The 23,338-nt window shown below is 46.6% G+C and overlaps 1 protein-coding gene across 1 annotated transcript; it reads right to left on the minus strand.

Moving 5' to 3' along the window:
• Nucleotides 1-409: 409 nt before the first annotated feature.
• Nucleotides 410-5,504, minus strand: LOC135547780 (uncharacterized). Its single transcript, XM_064977038.1, has 4 exons — nucleotides 3,668-5,504; nucleotides 2,980-3,563; nucleotides 1,983-2,033; nucleotides 410-427 (listed from the first exon to the last, which is right to left on the minus strand). Exons 1-4 carry the CDS (start codon nucleotides 5,502-5,504, stop codon nucleotides 410-412), a joined length of 2,490 nt encoding a protein of 829 aa, XP_064833110.1.
• Nucleotides 5,505-23,338: the final 17,834 nt, after the last annotated feature.

Below are 23,338 nucleotides of genomic sequence, written 5' to 3' on the forward strand. Positions count from 1 at the left end.
GGCAATGGTTAGACTACCATCCGTGGCTGTGTTATTGGGAATAAAAGTGCAACATTGCTCACCGAACATGGCACATACACCACCACATTCAGCCAACTGTTTTGGAAGGCCATGAGGGATGTGGCAGCCAATTGGCCATGAACAGCCTCGAAACCATGTTGAGTCCAGTTGCCTAGTTTCTGGACATTAAAATGAATGTAGTTTATTCTATCAACATTTTTGTTAACTGTACACCACCAGCAGATTGAAAATTCAAAACCTGCAGCTACTTGGTCGACTAATTTATACTCATCTGGTACCCCCCTGGGTACTCCAATGGCGTCAATATATGTTGGATCCCCAGCTCTTGGGGTAACCGCACGCTTGGTCCTGATAGGCCAATAGATAGGGCCCTGGTCATTTATGCGAGTTAGCAGGTCTTGGACGCCTATGGGGTAGACAGAGATAGGCAACAGGAGGTTTATGAGGGCACAGGTACCAGTGGCGTCGTGGGGAAGTCTGTCAAACAAACAAGTTCCCCCACACCACCACCACACATCAGCTCTGGATACTGGTTTAAAAGTACCCGTAAGCATGTGAGTGTATAAGCACCAACTAGCAGGGAGCTGTCCCAACAAAGGGCCTCTGCCTGTCATGTTGATACATGTGAAATTAGCGCTAGCTACTACAGAGGAGAATATTGGTTTTGTCGCAATAGCGGAGACTACTGGGTAGACTGCGTCCCACTGTGAACAATTGGCAGGTGGGTTATCTTTATTCATAAGGGGCATTAGACAGTCAGTAGTAATAACGGCTGGTACTATGCGGAGCAGAGGTCTGGCTCCCATGCAAACTATGCAGCTTTGCAGGGTTGTGTTGGCTGCTTGTTCGGTCAATAAAAGCCAATTGTTTGAAAACCCGGAGATTCCGGTGGCAGTGAGTATGGTGTCAGAGTTGGTAGGAGTGGTGACTATAGTTACTGGTCCCCATTCCCCCTCTTCCTTGGGTTTTGAGATGTGTTTGGTTCTGACATTGTCCACAGTAATAGCAGTAGGCTGGGTCTGTCCCATGCTACATATTGTTAAATTCCAATAGAGCTGAGATGCTCCGTCTCCCCGATGAGGATCGGCATATGGTGCCAGTATAAAATCCTGACAACCCATTCCGGAACTGGGACAAATACTTAGTTTGTGGTTGGTGTCGGTCCTTGTAAGGGACAGTCTTCTCCGCCAACTAAGAACTGTTTGCCCTGATGAGTAGCTGGGCCAGTCTGGACCAGTCTCAGCTACCAGATTTTTCCAAGACCATTCCTTAATCCCCCCTTTTATCATATACCACTTATATTTGCTGTAGGTGAGAGCATGCCCTCCCACCCCATTCCTAGCATTTCCCAGTACCCCCCAGGGTAGTGTAATGGTGGTGGTTGCATTTGAGAGTACACATAAGGTGGTGCTTCTATCCTTGTATGGAGTACATTGTTGGTCTGTAGGTGTAGTTCTGCGCTTGGGACGGGAGTGATTGGAGTGAATGATGTTAGGGACGGTGTCAGGGATAGGGGACTGGGTAAGTAATCCTGACACTTTGTTATATGATTGTTGTTCTATTAACCATGTCAGGGTACCCAGGGATACTCCAACTATCAGTAGGAATATCACAAAGGCCCAGATATTCCTAGCCTTGCCCAGGGAGAGAGAAACGTCCCTCTAACTGGGCGAGGTTCCTTTTTCAGGGGAGATGGAGTTTGGTACTCCATCACCTGAGTCAGGAGTGTCTTCATTTGGTATCGAAATTAGGCTGTTCAAATCAGCTCTGACTTCAGTCAGTGTTCTAGAAGGAGTTGGGGCTGGGGTGCAATGTGTAAGGTGGTGCCAAGGTGCGCCTGATTTACCTTTGATCTGGACTGAGTGTGAAGTAACCTCCTTCACTTCGTACGGTCCAGTCCACCTGGGTTCCAGCCACTTTCTCTTGTGGACTTTAACCCTCACCCAGTCACCAACCTTTACCTTTGGTTGTGGCGTGTCCCCAGGCAGCTCCCCCTCTTGGACCTTGCGAACCTGAGAAGAGAGTGCTGCAGAGAGTTCCGTCAATTTTTTCACATAGTCCGACATTTCAATTTGTTGTACATCAAGAGCGGGCATATGACCTCCCTCCCTTGGTGGACCAGGCATGACTCTACCAGTCATTATCTCATGAGGAGAGAGATGGGTGCCTGCTCCTGGTGAGGCTCTCATGGCCATCAGTGCCAGAGGCAGGGCTTCAACCCATGTCAACTTCGTACCTGCACATGCTTTAGCTATCTTAGCTTTCAGCGTTTGGTTTCCGCGTTCCACAAGACCTTGGGATCGGGGGTGGTACACAGAACCGAATCTGTGTGTTATGCCAAATCTTTCTTCCACCTGTCTTAGGTGTTTGTTACTAAAATGTGAACCATTGTCAGATCTGATTTGTCTTGGGATGCCATACCTGGGTATTAGTTCGGTTTGTAGCCACTTAATGACTGACCTAGCATCCTCCCTTGCTGTTGGTATTGCTTCTACCCACCTGGAGAACCTATCTACCATAACTAGGAGATAGCGTTTTCCTTTGGATACATTTTCGGGGCCCATGTCGGTGTAGTCTATGCTAATGTCCTGAAAACATGCATTAGGCACTGGGTATGAGCCCATTGGTGTTTGATATGGTTTCTTTGGGTTGTGGCTGCCACATATGTTGCATTCGTCACAAAATAAGTCAGTCATTTCTTTCATGTGAGGGTGCCACCAGATGTGCGAGACCTTTTGAAGGGTCTTTAGTTTGCCTTCGTGTGTGGGGCCACGTGCTTCCCGGGCAGAGTTTTGCTGGGGCAACCAGTCTTCCGTCGTGACATCTCCAGAGTTTATCTGGGCCTTTGGTCGCCCCTTTCTGTGCCCAGACTGAGTGTTCATAGGGTCCTGCTGAGTTTTGTATCTCCACTATATCTTTCTGGGTGAGCTCTGTTTGCGATATCTGTGGTTGCAGTACCATCTGTTTAGGTAGGTAACCTCCAGCTTTTTTTGCTGCTTTGTCTGCTGCTTCATTTCCAGCACTGATTCTGGTTTTCAGTTGCTGGTGTCCTTTGCACTTCATGATGGCTACCTGTGCCGGTAATGGTACTGATGCTATTAGTCTCTCCATCTGTGTCTTGTGTTTGATTGGAAGATTTCCTGTTGTGGTAAAGTTTCTTCTTACCCACTGTGGTCCATCAGTGTGGACTGCTCCATGGACATAGGCTGAGTCTGTATATATGTTCACAGTCTTTCCTTTTGCTCTGATGAGAGCCTGTGTCAATCCGATGATTTCAGCTAATTGGGCAGATGATGGTTGAGGGATGATGGCTGATTCAAGGGTGACGTGTAAACCGTCTAGAAGTTGCTGCACCACCGCATAGGCTGCTATGTTTCCTTCTTCTCCTTTGTAGCAGCAGCCATCAGTGTATAACCATTGGTCGGGATTGGTCAGTGGGTCATTCTTCAGGTCTGGTCTCAGTTTTAGTTCTTGTGCCGCTCTTTCAGCGCAAGAGTGGGGCATTCCTTCTTCTGCGTTGAGTGCATCTGCCATATTTTTCTCTGTGTTCACAAACGTGATATGTGACTGTGTGCATTTGTTCTGGATCTTGGTTTTTCTTTCAGCACTGAACGTGAAGTCTTTACTCATCAGATGCGCGCGACGCCATGATGGGTGTGGATCTCCAATGGATGACACATCACGAGGTGAGCTGTTTTTTCAAAAGCTTTTGCTACTGCAGCAACGTATCTGGAGCATGTTGTCTGTCCTACCTCAATGTGGTCAAGTTTTGAGGAGTGGTACATCAATACCTTTCTCTCCCCCTTTTGTTTCTGGAAAAGGACGGATGAAGTGAATCCTTCCTTCTCAGAAACATCCAAATGGAACTTAATGTTGTAGTCAGGTGAAATCAGCGCTGCTGCCACTGATAGATCTGTTTTCAGGAGTGTGAAAGCTTTTGATGCGTCAGGCATCCAGGTCAGGGGTGCATGGAGGTTCCTTGGTCCTGCTACACGCACTATTTCCCTCATGGGTTCAGTTCTGGATGTAAAGTCCGGTATGTGTGTGCGGCTGTAGCCTGTTAGTCCAAGGAATGACAACATTCCTGACACAGTAATGGGTCGTGAGTGGTGGAGAATAGAGTCTCTGTGTAATTTGGAGAGTCCTGCTCCGTCTCCTGAGATTTCTCTTCCCAGGAAGATGACTGTTCTTCTAGAGGTCTGTACTTTGCTCAGTTTGACCTTGTAGTCCTTGGTGGCTAGGAAGTCTAGCAGAGTTTTTGTCATTTGTAGGCAGAGATCAGATGTTGGAGCGCCTAGCAGTAGATCGCCAACGTATTGAATCAGGACCACTCCTTCAGGGATCCTGAGTTCAGAAAGGTGATTTTTCAGTATGTGGTTGAAGATTCCCGGAGAGCATCTGTAACCTTGTGGCAAAAATGCATACGTGTACTGTTGTCCTTCGTAGGTGAATGCAAAAATGGGTTGGGATGCTTCATCCAGGGGAATGCTGAAGAAAGCATTTGCCAGATCAATCACAGTGAAGTACTGATGCATGGGCGACAGGTTGCTCAGCGTGATGTGTGGGTCAGGGACAGGTAGATTGATTGGTGCAGTGACGTCATTCACTGCTCGGAAGTCTTGGACCATCCGGTATGTTTCTCCATCAGCCTTCAGTACGGGTAGGATGGACGTGTTCCATGGTGAGACTGTGGGATAGAGGACACCTGTCCCCAGGAGGCCATCGATGGTTGGCTTAATTCCCATTGTCTGTTCAGGTTTCAAACGATATTGTGTTCGGTAAATAGGTGTCTGATTTGGGTTCAGTAGGGTGATGATGACTGGGGCAACTTGGAGCTGACCCACATCGAAAGGGGATGTGGTCCAGATCTTATCATTGATAGTGGAGATCAGGGCTTTTGATGAGGGATGGTCAGTGTATGGTTTCCCATGGTGTCTTGGCAGGGGTAGACGTTCTGGGAGACATCTTTCTTCAGTGTCTGGTTCAACGAATCTCCACATATTCTCTGAGGTGGCTTTGTGTATGCCTGGTGTTGAAGTGGGCTCCCAGGTTAGCTTGGATGCCCGCCTGATCATGGGACCTAGGCGTTGTGCTTCAAAACCATTGCCCACAGCCAGCGTGACATGAGGTGCTGATTCTTCACTCAACATGTACCAAGTTTTCAGGTGTAGTTGAAGAATGACCGGTGCTGCCACCCCCTCTTGGCCGCACACAGTGGTGCAACACCTGATACTTGGGGTCAGGTGCATCATGTTCTCGTCCCAGTCTTCAGTGTAGGGGCAGTCATCTGTTTCTGTTACATTGAGTGTGCAATGGATATCAGCTTGGGGAGTCTTATATGGGTGCAGGGTGTAAATTAGAGTTTTCAGTTGGTTGAACTTAAACTGGATGTGAGAGGTGGCAGGGCCTGTGGATAGGCATTTTAGCCAGTACACTTCTTGAGTTTCAGACAGCGTGGGCTTCGGCAGGAGTGGCATCATCATAATTCTTACTGGGCAAACAGGTGTTGAAGAGGGGGGGTTGGTGGATACTTCCACTCCACTTTCAGTAAGATATATGGTGCACCCCATTTTGCATAAGAGGTCCCGTCCTAGTAGGTTGATCGGGCATTTTGGGCAGTACAGGAACTGGTGTTGCAAATGAGAGTTTTCCCAGGAGAATGTTAAAGGGATAGTGCGGCTTTGAGCCTCAGGTGATCCCGTGACCCCCACCACCGATATGGAATCAGATGACAGCATTTGAGGGGTTCTGATAGCAGAATAGGTGCATCCTGTATCTACCAGGAACTGATGGGAAACACCCTCAACTTCGCACATCATTGTTGGTTCAGTGTGCAGTTGAAAGTGTTGCCTTCCTTCTCCCTTCTCCTGCCGTGGGTGGTGGGCATCTTCATGGCCCTGCCATGCCCTGGAACTGTGGTTGGTTGTAGTCTTGCTGTTGCTGCTGCATGTGGCTAGATCCTGGGTGGTTGTAGGCTGGCTGACTGGGTCCTGGTTGGTTGTAGTGTAGGGGAGGGGGTCCTCCTCTTCCTCTCCCTCTTTCTGGTGCTCCTCCACGTCCTCTCCATTGCTGTTGGTGCAGGGAGGGTGTTTTCCTGCAATCTCTGGCAAAGTGACCGGGAATTCCGCAGTTAAAACATTGCTAGTTTTCCACTCTGTATGGTCCAGTGTAGGGGCTCCGTTGAGCCCATCGTGGCTGTTGCTGTTGCAGGATATACTGCTGTGGGGGAGGGTTTTGGGGTGGTGGGGCCTCCATAGGGGCAGTGAGTTGGGCTGCCTGCAGTTGGATCATCTGAGAGACAGTCTGGGCCACTATTTGAGAGATGTCTGTTTTGGTGCCTGTCTCCTGGGTTTCCTCCGCCACCATCTGTTTCTTAGGATTGTCTCCTTTGTGTGCTTCCTTCACTTGGAGTTTCAGGAGTTGTACCTGGAGGGAGTGGACTTGGTTCTCGGATCCCCCTCTGTCTTTATTGTGTTGGCCCACATGGTGGTGCACGTGAGCATTAAATTGGGTCAAAGGAAGTGAGATCAGTCCCACCGTTCCTCTCAGTTTGGTCTTTACATCCCCTGGGCAGCCATTTACCACCATCTCTTTCCACATGTTGAGGGTAGTGTCTGTATCGTCAAATGGTTCATCATGGACTGATCTCCAGGTGGTTTTAGCTCTGTCCAGGTATTCTGCTGGATGCTCACCTGGGTTGATAGTGAAGGAGGACAGGGTGCCATGGTTCCTTTCAGTAGGGTAAGCTCTGCGCAGTTCATCCCATAAAATGGTCCTGAAACCATCTAGGGGCAGGGTGGGTGGCTGGGCTCCGAGGTCGGCTGCTGTCATGATGCTGTTCATGGTGCCATGGTTGGTGGCTCTGGCTAGTAGTGCTTTCATATCTCCTAGGCAGAGATCCAGACCGGAGGTTAGAGTCGCAGGTGTAGTTGAGCCAGACATGTTATCACAAAATAATAACGTGAACTGCTAAGGTAATTATTAATGTGGTTAGGCAAAATATAACTAAAGCAGTGATTATCTAAAAAATAAAATAATAATAATAATAAAAATTAAAATAAAAAAAATAAAAATGTCTTATTTGGCTCCTGTCTGTAATGTGTCCTCTAGGTTTCAGTCAGCCCTCTACTATGTCCTGTGTATATTTCTATCTTTGTATGCTTAGCCCGTCCCTGGTCGAGACCAGGGATGTATTCGCGGTGCCGGCACAGACTTATCTCTGGTGCCCCACCCTCGCACGCAAAGATTTATCAGTATTTGGTGACAATTACGTGTGTGTTTTTATTTGAATCGGTTCAGCGATTTATTTGGGTATTTTCTAGAAATGATTCGGCGATTTCCTTTTGGAACAATATATTAGTGAATTTAGGCGATTCTATAACAATTATCAGAACAATTTTATTACATTTACATTTACATTTAAGTCATTTGGCAGACGCTCTTATCCAGAGCGACTTACAAATTGGTGAATTCCCCTTATGACATCCAGTGGAACAGCCACTTTACAATAGTGCATCTAAATCATTTAAGGGGGGGGGTGAGAAGGATTACTTTATCCTATCCTAGGTATTCCTTAAAGAGGTGGGGTTTCAGGTGTCTCCGGAAGGTGGTGATTGACTCCGCTGTCCTGGCGTCGTGAGGGAGTTTGTTCCACCATTGGGGGGCCAGAGCAGCGAACAGTTTTGACTGGGCTGAGCGGGAACTGTACTTCCTCAGTGGTAGGGAGGCGAGCAGGCCAGAGGTGGATGAACGCAGTGCCCTTGTTTGGGTGTAGGGCCTGATCAGAGCCTGGAGGTACTGCGGTGCCGTTCCCCTCACAGCTCCGTAGGCAAACACCATGGTCTTGTAGCGGATGCGAGCTTCAACTGGAAGCCAGTGGAAAGAGCGGAGGAGCGGGGTGACGTGAGAGAACTTGGGAAGGTTGAACACCAGACGGGCTGCGGCGTTCTGGATGAGTTGTAGGGGTTTAATGGCACAGGCAGGGAGCCCAGCCAACAGCGAGTTGCAGTAATCCAGACGGGAGATGACAAGTGCCTGGATTAGGTCCTGCGCCGCTTAATGTGTGAGGCAGGGTCGTACTCTGCGGATGTTGTAGAGCATGAACCTACAGGAACGTGCCACCGCCTTGATGTTAGTTGAGAACGACAGGGTGTTGTCCAGGATCACGCCAAGGTTCTTAGCGCTCTGGGAGGAGGACACAATGGAGTTGTCAACCGTGATGGCGAGATCATGGAACGGGCAGTCCTTCCCCGGGAGGAAGAGCAGCTCCGTCTTGCCGAGGTTCAGCTTGAGATGGTGATCCGTCATCCACACTGATATGTCTGCCAGACATGCAGAGATGCGATTCGCCACCTGGTCATCAGAAAGGGGAAAGGAGAAGATTAATTGTGTGTCATCTGCATAGCAATGATAGGAGAGACCATGTGAGGTTATGACAGAGCCAAGTGACTTGGTGTATAGCGAGAATAGGAGAGGGCCTAGAACAGAGCCCTGGGGACACCAGTGGTGAGAGCGCGTGGTGAGGAGACAGATTCTCGCCACGCCACCTGGTAGGAGCGACCTGTCAGGTAGGACGCAATCCAAGCGTGGGCCGCGCCGGAGATGCCCAACTCGGAGAGGGTGGAGAGGAGGATCTAATGGTTCACAGTATCGAAGGCAGCCGATAGGTCTAGAAGGATGAGAGCAGAGGAGAGAGAGTTAGCTTTAGCAGTGCGGAGCGCCTCCGTGATACAGAGAAGAGCAGTCTCAGTTGAATGACTAGTCTTGAAACCTGACTGATTTGGATCAAGAAGGTCATTCTGAGAGAGATAGCGGGAGAGCTGGCCAAGGACGGCACGTTCAAGAGTTTTGGAGAGAAAAGAAAGAAGGGATACTGGTCTGTAGTTGTTGACATCGGAGGGATCGAGTGTAGGTTTTTTCAGAAGGGGTGCAACTCTCGCTCTCTTGAAGACGGAAGGGACGTAGCCAGCGGTCAGGGATGAGTTGATGAGCGAGGTGAGGTAAGGGAGAAGGTCTCTGTATATGGTCTGGAGAAGAGAGGAGGGGATAGGGTCAAGCGGGCAGGTTGTTGGGCGGCCGGCCGTCACAAGAAGCGAGATTTCATCTGGAGAGAGAGGGGAGAAAGAGGTCAGAGCACAGGGTAGGGCAGTGTGAGCAGAACCAGCGGTGTCGTTTGACTTAGCAAACGAGGATTGGATGTCGTCGACCTTCTTTTCAAAATGGTTGACGAAGTCATCTGCAGAGAGGGAGGAGGGGGAGGGGGAGGAGGATTCAGGAGGGAGGAGAAGGTGGCAAAGAGCTTCCTAGGGTTAGAGGCAGATGCTTGGAATTTAGAGTGGTAGAAAGTGGCTTTAGCAGCAGAGACAGAGGAGGAAAATGTAGAGAGGAGGGAGTGAAAGGATGCCAGGTCCGCAGGGAGGCGAGTTTTCCTCCATTTCCGTTCGGCTGCCCGGAGCCCTGTTCTGTGAGCTCGCAATGAGTCGTCGAGCCACGGAGCGGGAGGGGAGGACCGAGCCGGCCTGGAGGATAGGGGACATAGAGAGTCAAAGGATGCAGAAAGGGAAGAGAGGAGGGTTGAGGAGGCAGAATCAGGAGATAGGTTGGAGAAGGTTTGAGCAGAGGGAAGAGATGATAGGATGGAAGAGGAGAGAGTAGCGGGGGAGAGAGAGCGAAGGTTGGGACGGCGCGATATCATCCGAGTAGGGGCAGTGTGGGAAGTGTTGGAAGAGAGCGAGAGGGAAAAGGATACAAGGTAGTGGTCGGAGAGTTGGAGGGGAGTTGCAATGAGGTTAGTGGAAGAACAGCATCTAGTAAAGATGAGGTCGAGCGTATTGCCTGCCTTGTGAGTAGGGGGGGAAGGTGAGAGGGTGAGGTCAAAAGAGGAGAGGAGTGGAAAGAAGGAGGCAGAGAGGAATGAGTCAAAGGTAGACGTGGGGAGGTTAAAGTCGCCCAGGACTGTGAGAGGTGAGCCGTCCTCAGGAAAGGAGCTTATCAAGGCATCAAGCTCATTTATCACATTGGGAAATACCAATAGAAATAGGAAAACTAAAAGTCAGTGTTTAGCTCGGCGGCTGTCAATCAAAGTCAGTGCTCAGCTCGGTGGCTTGTTTAAGTACTTTCTAGAAATAATTCAGTAATTCCCTTTTGGAACAATATATTAGTGAATTTAGGCGATTCTATAACAATTGTCAGAATAATTTTATCACTTTGGGAACCGTTTTTTTTTATTCGGATTTGTTCAGTTATTTATTTAAATACTTTCTAAGAATAATTCAGCAATCACCTTTTGTGACAATATATTAGTAAATTCAAGCGGTTCTATAACAATTGTCAGAATAATTTTAGTACTTTAGGAAATACCAACAGAAATGGAAAACTAAAAGTCAGTACTCAGCTCGGCGGCTGTCAATCAAAGTCAGTGCTCAGCACGGCGGCTTATTTAAGTACTTTCTAGAAATAATTCAGTAATTTCCTTTTGGAACAATATATTAGTGAATTTAGGCAATTCTATAACAATTGTCAGAATAATTTTATCACTTTGGGAACCGTTTTTTTTTATTCGGATTTGTTCAGTGATTTATTTAAATACTTTCTAAAAATAATTCGGCAATCACCTTTTGGGACAATATATTAGTAAATTCAAGCGGTTCTATAACAATTATCAGAATAATTTCAGTACTTTAGGAAATACCAACAGAAATGGAAAACTAAAAGTCAGTGCTCAGCTCGGCGGCTGTTCAGCGGGTGTACAAGATGCTCTGAAAGCGGCACGGTGACTAGACTACTAGGTGGCTAGACTAGTAGTACGAGTACATAATAACCCAGTTACGTAACTTAGCATGGCGGTTACTCCGCAACAAACGTTTCTCTCAATTTAATTTCCCCGGTCTCAAAATCGTGGAACGCCACATCAAATTTTCATCATGTGTCAAAACAATTCACTCAGTTTACATTAGTTTTCAGTATCCATTATGTAAAAGAACACAGCCACGGTTTAACATTTCACTTCGTACACAACCTAATCATAGGACAGTTTTCTATGCAGATTTTCATGAGCAAACCGGATCCCAGGGGGAATCAATTACATTGGTCAAACACAGCCCAATTAAAATAAGTTTTACACTAGTTTTCAGTTTTTTAGCAAAACAAGATCTCTTTGATCAATGCCTTTGGTTCTCATGTCAAAATAATTTGGCAACGATTCATACTCACGCTCAGTACTTTCTGATCAAAATTTGGTTTAGACTATAATACAATATGCAGATTTTGATTTAACAGGCTCTGCTTACCTTTGGTAGAGCGCTCTGATCAGGTTTCCTGAGGCAAGATGAATGGTTGATGGTCTCCTGGACTACAGGACATTCTTCCGTCTGATTTTGAGCCGCTGATTTGTCTCGTCCTCTCACACCAACTTATCATAGATCGAATTCAGGATAACCATCCTCTGCTACCATTTTGTTAGTGTTTACATACTGGAGAGGGAGACCAAATCAACGACCCTGGACAGAGTGGAATCGGGTGTATCAAAAAGGCAGTTTATTTCAAGTCAGAGATATCTTGTCCTGCAGTTAAGTGTGCACGGACCTAAGCATATGGCTCTGCAAGGAGTCAGCTAATTAGGCTGCTTAGACAGAGTTTGCAGCAGAATGTATACACAGAATAATGTAGGTGGAGTCTCGTCGTGTTGGTCTTCTGACTGGTCCTGAAGAGTTGGAGGCGGGCCTTGCTCTAGCCAGAGCGGGCCCCATTGGTGCACAGCAAAGTCCTTTGCTCTTGGCACCCAACCAGTAGGGGGGAGGTAGAGTGTGAGTGTACAGTGCTTCATGAGATGTATGTGTGTCCAGGAAGCGTGGATATTGGTAATGTCTGCTTTAGGCTCAGGTGTTTCCTGTCTTTGCAGGAGTGCATGCAGGGTTCAATGTCAGTGAGATAGCTTGGCACTTCTAAGCTCGTTATTGTTGCAGGCTGCTCTTTTTAGTTTACAGGGGAGTATATTTGCGTGAAGGCAGCTGTGTGTCCTTCGGATAATCATGTTATTGCACACAGGCTCTAGACTTGACTGAGGACACTGGGCAAGAGTTGTCTGGGGACAACTGGCTCAGCCAGAGTATTGACTAACTAGTAATGCTTGGTTACATGATTACTATATTTATATAACACTACATATTGTTTTAACCATGTTTGCAACTTCTGCAAGCACCTGTACTCTACTGCTCTTTGCCAGCATGCAAAATCAATGATATTGCACTCAATGCTTCATTATGAGGAGATGTACCTCATCCCACTCTTGGCCTCAATTTTTGTTATGGCACCTCCCAATTTACAAATGTAGCACCGTGTAACTCCCATTCTTTGGATATATCTGAACAATATCCTCATAAAAACATATTCTGTGAACCCATAAAGGCAGACAATTTTCGAAGATTGGTAGAAAATATCCATATTTATTTTATGGTGGTTCTACATGGTCTTATGCCTAGCCACACTGGCTGCGTATACACAGCCAGCCCAATTCTGATATTTTTTTTCCAAAATTTGTAATTTGACCAATCACATCAGATCTTTTCGGAACTGATGTGATTGGACAAAAGACCAGTTAGTGAAAAAAATATCAAAATTGGGCTGCCTGTGTAAACACAGCCGTAGACTTTTATCTGGCCTCAGTATGCTGGCAATGGTGTTTGGCATTGTGGGCTGTGGAAGCTGAGACTCTTTGTGCATGTGGCAAATGGTCTTGTTCTGCATGTGGTGTATAGATAGCTGGATAAGACTCTACCAGATGTGGTGTGGGGCTCGCAGACTTTAACCACCAACTCGTCTCCTGGTTGCGGTGTTACTATTTTACAAGTTTGTGAAAGGGACGTAGGGCAATGCCTTTGTTGGTAAAGACGTCTACAAAATTGGTACCTAAGTGTTTTAGGAAAAGTGTATGGTTTAGGGACAATGAGGGACATTGGGAGGTACTTTTGAGAGGAAAGATCAGTCAACAAAGTGAATGGGCTGGGGGCTGTATGGGAGATTGAGGAGAAAAGGTACCGTTCAACTGTTCTTATACACAACAATAAATGTACTGTCTCTAAACACAACCTACAAACCCTTCCTAATCTCAAATACCGGTCTGTAAACCTCCCCAGCCCATTGACTTTGACAAATCAATAATTTTTTAGATGTGCCATTCTATTGTGTTTTGAGAATCTACAGAGAGAATAATTAGGTGGTTGTGTCATTACTGTCTTAATTTTATACCTTTCAGTGTCCCTTACTGCTTTTTTGTCCCACAATCTTGTTGTGCTCCATGACCGCAAGGTGTCTACCCTCCCTCATGCTTGTGTACCCAAAATTCCGCCGCTTTGGGATATTTTTCAGCAGGGACTATGGAAAGACTACAGAACCTGCATTTTACAAGGAGAAAAGGTCTAGACTAAATTGACTACATGGTCTGGAAGTTACTCTGTGGTCCTCAGGCTACATCTAACCACCTGTAACACCATAACACAAGCACAAACCAATATAAACTGTCAGGACCCGGTTCCGAACCTGGGTCTCCGGAGTGAGAAACAGTCACTTAACCAACTGAGCCACGAATAGACAGCAGAACCCAGAAGATGAGGCAGACACAGCAGTACTTAAGACGGTGTATTTAATAAAGAAAAAAATCCTAAAATACAAAAATGGCAAATCCAAAAGGTGGTAGGAAAAACACAAAAAGACCTCAAAAGAAACTCACCAAAAATAAACAAAAACAAAAAAGAGAATACCACAAGAACGTCACCCGGAATCGACAAGAGCACACAGAACACTAGGGCAGGGTGCTAACATACAAACACAGAGCACAGAACTGAGGGAAACAAAGGGTTTAAATACAATCAGGGGAAACGAGACACAGGTGCAAATAATAATGGGGATCAAGGGAAAAACATAGGGACAAAAAGCACAATGGGGGCATCTACTGACCAAAACCCGGAACAACCCTGGCCAAATCCTGACAGAATCCCCCCTAGGAACGGCTCCTGACGTTCCTACCAGCTCTCTCAGGGTGGAGGACCCTGAACTGACGAATGAGGTCAGGGTCCAGGATGTCTTTGGCAGGAACCCAGGAGCGCTCCTCAGGACCGTAGCCTTCCCAGTCCACCAGATACTGCCAGGACCGCTGCACCCGGCGGGAATCCAGTATCCGGTGGACGGTATAAGCCGGCTGGCCTCCAATGACACGAGGCGGAGGGGGAGGTCTGTCTGCCGGGACAAGGGGAGAAAAAACAACAGGTTTTAACAATGACACATGAAATGTGGGATTAATCTTAAGGGATCTGGGTAAGTGTAGGCGATAAGAAACTGGGTTAACTCTTTTGGCAACCTTGAAGGGACCGATGTATTTTTGGGACAGCTTGCGAGACTCCACCCGTAGAGGTAAGTCTCTTGTGGAAAGCCAGACTCTCTGGCCGGGGCGCAGGGTAGGCCCGGGACGGCGACGTCTGTTGGCTTGTTGTTGATACCTCTGTGAGGAACGCATCAGATTAAGACGGGTCTTCCTCCACATAAGCCGACAGCGTCTGACGAACCTCAAGGCTGAAGGCACTCTGACTTCTGCCTCCTGGTCCGGGAACAATGGAGGAGCATAGCCAAACTGACACTCGTGCGGGGACATACCAGTGGAGGAGGAGCGCAAGGTGTTGTGCGCGTATTCGGCCCAAACAATAAAGGATGACCATGTGGACGGGTTGTCACGAGTCATACATCGGAGGGTGGTTTCCAGCTCTTGATTCATCCTCTCTGTTTGGCCGTTGGACTCCGGATGGTACCCTGAAGATAGACTGGCAGAAGCCCCCATGAGTTGGCAGAAGGCCTTCCAAAACCTTGAGGCGAACTGGGGACCTCTGTCAGAAACCACATCTTGAGGAATGCCGAAGACTCGGAACACATGATTATTACCAACTCAGCCGTTTCCTTGGCAGAAGGTAACTTAGTCAGAGGGACGAACCTGGCCGCCTTTGAAAACCTGTCGATTATGACTAGGATAGTAGTATTGCCATGGGATGGAGGAAGTCCAGTAATAAAGTCCAATGAGATATGGGACCAGGGTCTGTGGGGAACAGGTAAAGGGTGAAGGAGTCCTTGAGGGCGGAGGTGAGAAGATTTGCCCTGGCAGCACACGGGGCAGGCATTGACGAAAGTGGCAACGTCTTCTCTTATGGTAGGCCACCAGAACTTACGCTGGATGAACTCCAAGGTGCGACCTACGCCCGGATGACAGGTGAGGCGAGAGGAGTGCCCCCACAGAAGGACCGGAGTCCTCACTGCCTTGGGGACAAACAACCGATTGGCAGGGCCTCCTTTAGGGTCCGGTTCGCTAGCTTGAGCACGTCTCACGGTATCCTCAACTTGCCACGAGATCGGAGCCACAATCTTAGCAGCAGGAAGGACAGGCATGTCCGTGTCATCTCGAATGGCAGGAGCGTAGACTCGGGACAGGGCATCCGGTTTGAGATTCTTCGACCCGGGCCGATAGGTGAGGATAAACTGGAATCGATTGAAGAAAAGAGACCATCTAGCTTGTCTAGAGTTCAACCGCTTCGCCTGCTGGATATACTCCAGATTTTTGTGGTCTGTAAGCACTTGAAAAGGGTGAGAAGCCCCCTCGAGCCAGTGTCTCCATTCCTTCAATGCCATCTTAACCGCTAGGAGTTCACGATCCCCCACATCGTAGTTCCTCTCAGCCGGGGTAAGCCGGTGTGAGAAGAAAGCGCACGGATGAAGCTTCTTGTCTTCACCCCTCTGAGACAGGACAGCTCCAACACCAACCTCTGATGCGTCTACCTCCACCACAAATGGTTCATCCGTAGTATCAGGATGGGAGCAGAGAGGACGCGCTGCTTGAGTCCTTGGAAGGCCGTCTCAGCTTCTCTTCCCCACAAAAACCTTGCATTGCCACCTTTGGTTAAAGCTGAGAGAGGAGCTGCCACCAAACTGAAGTTCTTGATGAACTTGCGGTAAAAGTTTGTGAAGCCCAGGAAACGCTGAACATCCTTAACGGATTTGGGGGTGGGCCAATCCGCTACCGCCCCTACCTTCCTAGGGTCCATTTGGACTCAACCGGGTTCCACTACAAATCCCAGGAATTGTACTCGGGATGAATGGAATTCACATTTTTCCGGCTTATCGTACAGATGGCTGTCCAGGAGGCGTTTGAGTACTTGTCTGACATGCTTAGTGTGTTCTTGAAGGGAGCTCGAAAAGATGAGGATGTCATCCAAGTAAACGAACACAAATATGTTAAGCATATCCCTAAGCACATCGTTTATGAGCGCTTGGAACACCGCTGGGGCGTTGGTCAGGCCGAAGGGCATCACCAAGTATTCATAGTGACCAGTAGGCATGTTGAAAGCGGTCTTCCACTCGTCACCAGGTCTGATCCGCACAAGATGGTATGCGTTCCGCAGGTCAAGCTTAGTGAAAACAACTGCTTCCTGGAGCAGCTCGAAGGCTGTGGCCATAAGGGGTAGCGGGTAACGGTTACGGACGGTTATGTCATTGAGTCCCCGGTAGTCGATGCAAGGACGTAATCCACCGTCTTTCTTGGCCACAAAGAAAAACCCTGCTCCCGCCGGGAGGTGGATGGACGCATGAGGCCTGCTTCCAGAGCGTCCTTGATGTAGGTATCCATAGCAGCTCGTTCGGGTGGAGATAGGGAAAAGATCCGACCCCTGGAGGGGCAAGTGCCCGGAAACAGGTCGATGGGGCAATCGTAAGGTCTATGGGGTGGTAGCATGGTGGCCCTCTGTTTGCTAAACACCAGTTTGAGGTCATGGTAACACTCGGGAACTCGGGTCAGGTCGATGGATTCTAAAGACTCGGGAGTAGAACTCGGGAATTCTGGAAAATACAAGTAGCTTGGCACGTAGGACCCCACTGCTTGATAGTGCCCACAGACCAGTCGATGTGAGGGTTATGGCTGTGAAGCCAGGGGTATCCAAGGACGAGAGGAAACTCGGAACAGGAGATCAAATGAAAGTTCATCAATTCCTGGTGTTGTGAAACTGAAAATCTCAAGGAGGTAGTGACATGAGTGACAAGTCCAGATCCCAAAGGGCTTCCATCCAATGTAGTAACCCTCATGGGGTCACTTAGAGGTTCAGAGGGAACGCCATTCTCCTTCGCCCAGACACCATCCATGAAGTTACCTGCGGCTCCAGAGTCTACCAAGGCTTGAAGGTGAAGCTTGTGGTTGTCCCAGGAGAGGGTGACAGGAATGAGCAGACGGGAGTTGGACGGATGGGAGGAGGTTATGTTTCCCGTTACAGTTCCCCCCGGTCTGTACGGGACAGAGCGTTTCCCTGGAGCCCGGGACACGTGGAACGGAAATGGCCCGGTTTGCCGCAATATAGACAGCGTCGCTCCCTCATCCGGCGGTCTCTCTCAGCCTGGGAGATGCGTCCAATCTGCATGGGTTCCGGTGGAGCCAGCGATGATAAAGGTGGGGACTCGGAGCTGGGACTGATAGGGGCTAGAGGTCTACGGTTGAGTTCTCTCTCTCTCAGACGCTGGTCAATGCGTGAGGCCAACTTGATCAGGGACTCGAGATTGTCCGGTGGTTCCCGAGTGGCCAGTTCATCTTGGATAGTGTCGGAAAGGCCTTTCAGAAAGCACACCGTGAGCGCCTCGTTGTTCCAGCCACTCGCTGCTGCCACCGTGCGGAACTGGATGGCATAGTCCGTCACGCTGCGCCAACCTTGATGGAGAGTCAGGAGCTGTTTGGCTGAGTCAGAACCACTGCTTGGGCCTTGAAACACTTGTTTGAATTCCTCAGCAAAGGCAGAGTAGCTGGCACAGCAGGAACTATGGGCATCCAACACAGCAGTAGCCCAGGCCAGGGCTTTTTCCGACAGCAGGGTGATGATATATGCAATCTTAGACCGGTCGGTGGGAAACGACGAGGGTTGCAGCTCAAAGGAGAGAGAACATTGAGTGAGAAAGCCTTTACAAGCACTTGGATCACCTGAGAACCGTTGGGGAGGTGGAAGACGAGGTTCAGCCAGGGGGTTAACTGCCATGGGTACGTGAACCTGAGGTACTGGGACGGGAACTGTTGCCGGGGTAAGTCGATCAGATATTTGCTTAATGGAAGTCAGCATCTCCGACAGAAGATGAGAATGTCTAGCCATTAAGGCCTCTTGCTGAACCAGGGCGGCTTCGTGGCGTTGGACAGTCTCCTGGTGGTGGGACAGCGTGGCAAAAAGGTCCTGGGAACTGGCTGCCTCTGGGTTCATTTTTGGCTCTGTGTTTCTGTCAGGACCCGGTTCCGAACCTGGGTCTCCGGAGTGAGAAACAGTCACTTAACCAACTAAGCCACGAATAGACAGCAGAACCCAGAAGATGAGGCAGACACAGCAGTACTTAAGACGGTGTATTTAATAAAGAAAAAAATCCTAAAATACAAAAATGGCAAATCCAAAAGGTGGTAGGAAAAACACAAAAAGACCTCAAAAGAAACTCACCAAAAATAAACAAAAACAAAAAAGAGAATACCACAAGAACGTCACCCGGAATCGACAAGAGCACACAGAACACTAGGGCAGGGTGCTAACATACAAACACAGAGCACAGAACTGAGGGAAACAAAGGGTTTAAATACAATCAGGGGAAACGAGACACAGGTGCAAATAATAATGGGGATCAAGGGAAAAACATAGGGACAAAAAGCACAATGGGGGCATCTACTGACCAAAACCCGGAACAACCCTGGCCAAATCCTGACAACAAACACTATTCAATTAATGTTTATGCCATGCTTACTTTGTAGCGGTATTTATTAGAGAGGGGTAAAGAAAGATTTTGTTCGGGCGCCAGGCAGGTATTAACCATGCCGAAAGGAAAATAGTAGAATAGAGAGAGTACCACTACCAGACCCACACACATCAGCAGAAGAGAATGCCTAGAGTGTAGCCTGTTTACCAGATAGCCAGTGGAGAGAAGAGAATACACACCATATGAAACCCACATCACAGCACATGGGTAACCTCAACAAGAATACCTCATACAATAATACTAATACTAATAATGGCAGAGCAATTAAACAGCAACTTCATACAAGAACGAACCCAGTCATCAACAGAGGATTTGCAATAATCTGTATTATTTTCTAGTGGATGAGTGCAGAGGGTATGGGATGAGTGCAGAGGGTATGAATGTGGGGGGTGTTCATCGACACAACAAAGGCCTCTTGAACTCTTGATACTCCCCATCCCGTATCCGGGATCGTGAATACAGCCTCAGGCTCATTAGCATAACGCAACGTTAACGATTTCTGAAAATCGCAAATGAAATGAAAATAATATGCCTGCTCTCAAGCTTAACCTTTTCTTAACAACACTGTCATCTCAGATTTTCTTAATATGCTTTTGAACCATAGCAAATCAATCATTTGTGTAAGAGTATTGCAAGCTAGCTTAGCATTTTACGTAGCATTTAGCACGCAACATTTTCACAAAAACCAGATAACCAAATAAATGAAATAATTTACCTTTGAAGAGCTTCGGAAGTTTTCAATGAGGAGACTCTCAGTTACATAGCAAATGTTCAGTTTTTCCTGAAAGAATCGTTGTGTAGGAGAAATCGCTCCGTTTTGTACATCACATTTGGCTACCGAAACGAACCGAAAATTCAGTCACCAAAACGTCAAACTTTTTCCGAATTAACTCCATAATATCGACCGAAACATGGCAAACATTGTTTAGAATCAATCCTCAAGGTGTTTTTTTTACATATCTCTTCATTGATATGCAGTTCGTGGAAGCCTGCTTTCCCCTCAGAATTGCATGGAAAAATACCAGCAGCTGAAAAAGACGCACCAATTTCGACGGAGGACACCGGGCGGACACCTGGAAAATGTAGTCTCTTATGGTCAATCTTCCAATGATATGCCTACAAATACGTCACAATGCTGCAGACACCTTGGGGAAACGACAGAAAGGGCAGGCTCATTCCTCTCGCATTCACAGCCATATAAGGAGACAATGGAAAACGGAGCCTCAAAAATCCTGCTGGTTTCCTGGTTGCCGTTTCATCTTGGTTTTGCCTGTAGCTCCCGTTCTAGGGCACCCACAGACAATATCTTTGCAGTCCTGGAAAATTCAGAGTGTGTTCTTTCCAAAGCTATCAATTATATGCATAGTCGAGCATCTTTTTGTGACAAAATATCTTGTTTAAAACGGGAACGTTTTTCATCCAAAAATGAAATTGCGCCCCCAGAGTTTCAAGAGGTTAAAGAAAAGTGTGATAAATAAAGACATATACCAATTTCATTTAATGACCAAAAACTGACAGCTGTGCCATATAAATTGCAAAAGAGTTGGAAAGATATTTTCGATGTACCCATTCCATGGCACATGGTTTATGAATTGATACGCAAAACAACACAGATTCAAAACTTTGTATTTTTCAATTTAAATTACTATTCAAAATGCTTGCAACCAATAGAATGTTATATATATGGGGGATACAATCTTTCCAGCTCTGCAGATTTTGCTGTGAGGAGACAGAGTCATTAGATATTTTTTTTGCTATTGTCCATATGTACAGTGGGGCAAAAAAGTATTTAGTCAGCCACCATTTGTGCAAGTTCTCCCACTTAAAAAGATGAGAGACCTGTAATTTCCATCATAGGTACACTTCAACTATGACAGACAAAATGAGAAAAAAAATCCAGAAAATCACATTGTAGGATTTTTTATGAATTTCTTTGCAAATTATGGTGGAAAATAAGTATTAGCCATTTAAGCCATTTTAAAATAAGACATTAGCCATTTAAATGCATGAGAAATTAATACAAATTAGTTTCTTTCTTTGGCTTTTATAAACCAACAGTTTAGCTTGCTAGTTAACTTTGCTAACTTAGATGGTGAAGCTAGGGCTAGGTGTTCTTGAAAATGTGTGTTTGTCTGTGGCTGAGGGGTGAATAGCCTACTTCAAGTACTACTTGACTTGTAACTACCCTAGCTAGCTGTATTATTTTAGTCTGTCTTCTGAGAGGTTTCAGAAATAGAATGATTAGCATCCTCTTGAGTCAACAGTGTGCTTACTTTATTGCAGAAAAACATTGATGTGTTTGCTGTTACTCTCTTGACAGCAGATAATTTGTATAGCTAGTAGGCAAGGTTATATAACCTTATTTAGTCCTACTCGCTATGGTAGGTTTTAAATTAATTGGTATTCAAATGTTTATTTTTGAGGTAGAATACTGTCATGTTACCAATGCCAAATTGCAAACCTTATTTGCACCTCCTCTATTCCAGAACCAATGGGTGTGCCTGAGTCTTGTCACTTCTCATCTAAGTAATCTGTTTCGACAAGGGACACTATTCTCCTGCTTTGGTCTGTTTCAGTCATTGCAGGAAGTCCAGAAGAGCAATAAATTGTGAAGGGTTTTGTCCCAGTGCTAACACCTGGCTTTAATAATCAACATACTGAATCACGGCGATAGATTATAATTTGTAATCAGGTATGGCCTGCCATTCAGAGCTGGAGCTATCCACCTGTTTTAGTAATTATGTACTATGGGCACAATTGGGGGAGGGGGATATTGAGATATAACACATGCTCCACTCTCAAGTTGAACTTGTTGACTGATGCCATGTCGGCGGCTGCTGCTAAGGGAGCAGTTGCAAACCAGAAGTCTGCAGCCAAGGCAGCACTGGTCCACACCTGCCCTGTCTGTCGGGTGAGTAGTATTGGTTGGTACTATATGTGCCTTTAGGTTCCTCTACATGTGTAGGCTATTGTACTGTCTTGTGTGGCATTCGTCCACATGTTTAATACTTTGTTGAATCGTATTGCTTAGTTTATCATTTGTATGGACTTTGAATTCAATCTAAGCAACAGATTGTTAAATTCTTCCATTTTGTACTGGACCTTTGTAGATGCAGACCTGAAGACATTTAATCAGCACTTTGAGAGCAAGCACCCCAAGTCTCAAATGGTCTCAGTATAGGTTGATAAGCAGGCCTAAGTTATAATGCACACTCAAATTGACCTACAGCTTGGGTAAGATTCTTCCATCATTCTCACAAAGTAGACATGTAAATTAACATGTTGTCAACACAATTATGTCCTCATTGCTAAAGTTGTATTGTCTATGGCTCAATTTGTGGAAATGCTGTGATCACTCATCTTTAATGTTGTGATTAACAGACACATGATAACCACAATTTACATGCTGCAACTGAGACGGAATGACGTTGAGGGACACATGCTGAGATCCTGAGTATGACTGGACACGGGACGAATATTTGTCACCTAAAAAAGGGTGCAGAAGCACCCCATTTTATGTTCATTCCAAGACTAACCATCTCTCTAACTACTCTGCATTCCATACTATGCCTTTTATGCCCCATTAGGATTTGGGGAACCACGGAAGAAGTTGTTCAAAGAGTTACCATCTTCCGAATTCAACTCTATAAGGTATATATCTATTACTTCTTATCAATAGTCGTAACCTTCTTGGATCTGAAAAAACCCCAGCCTTACTCATACTCAAAAATACACAAATTGGTTTAAATATGTATTTATTAGCTCACTAAATAATAACACAGAATAAACATATACACTTAATACATGAGACAAAGGTCCCTAGTGGACTGACACAATATGGTGGCTTGAAGAGTGTGAGAGAGTGTGAGAGAGTGTGAGAGAGCGAGAGAGAGAGAGAGAGAGAGAGAGAGTGTGTGAGAGAAAAATACACTTATTGTTGATATTTTTTTTTTACAGTAATCATGTCGTTTGCACACAGACCATCGCCCGTTGCAATGAGAAATCATGAATGTATTTACGTGTGAGTGCCTTTGGTCGCCGTTTATCTCTGTCGGAACCAGCCCTCCTTAGGAAGTTTGTTGGCCTTTCAGCAGCAAGCTTGTATGGCTCTGAGTATCAGAAAGGGGTCTCCCCTTTCCTGTCTTCTATTGTTATTCACTCTGGAAGATAGCGAGTCGATGGTTCCCATTGGTAATGAGCGTAGTAGCAAAGTCTCACTTAGATTCAGCTGTACCATTGAATGTCTGAGAGGGGAGTTTGTTTTCCCCCTCGTGTTGGTATTCAGGATTTGGACCACTTTGGACATGAGCTGCAACTCGCTGTCTTTCTGGTCTCGTAAAGTATTTCCTTCCCCTTATGTTGAGGTTTAACGTTCCAACCATTTCAAACATGTAGTTCCCGCCTCACGTTTCCTGGTCTAATGACATTAGTTTTCTATAGATCATCTCCAAACATTCCCCACATTCTTATGCTAGAAACTTTGTTCCAGCACTCATTTAAATCTGTTAGAGTTCGG

Source organism: Oncorhynchus masou, chromosome 10 (assembly GCF_036934945.1).
Source record: "Oncorhynchus masou masou isolate Uvic2021 chromosome 10, UVic_Omas_1.1, whole genome shotgun sequence".
In the NCBI taxonomy this organism is placed as follows: domain Eukaryota; kingdom Metazoa; phylum Chordata; class Actinopteri; order Salmoniformes; family Salmonidae; genus Oncorhynchus; species Oncorhynchus masou.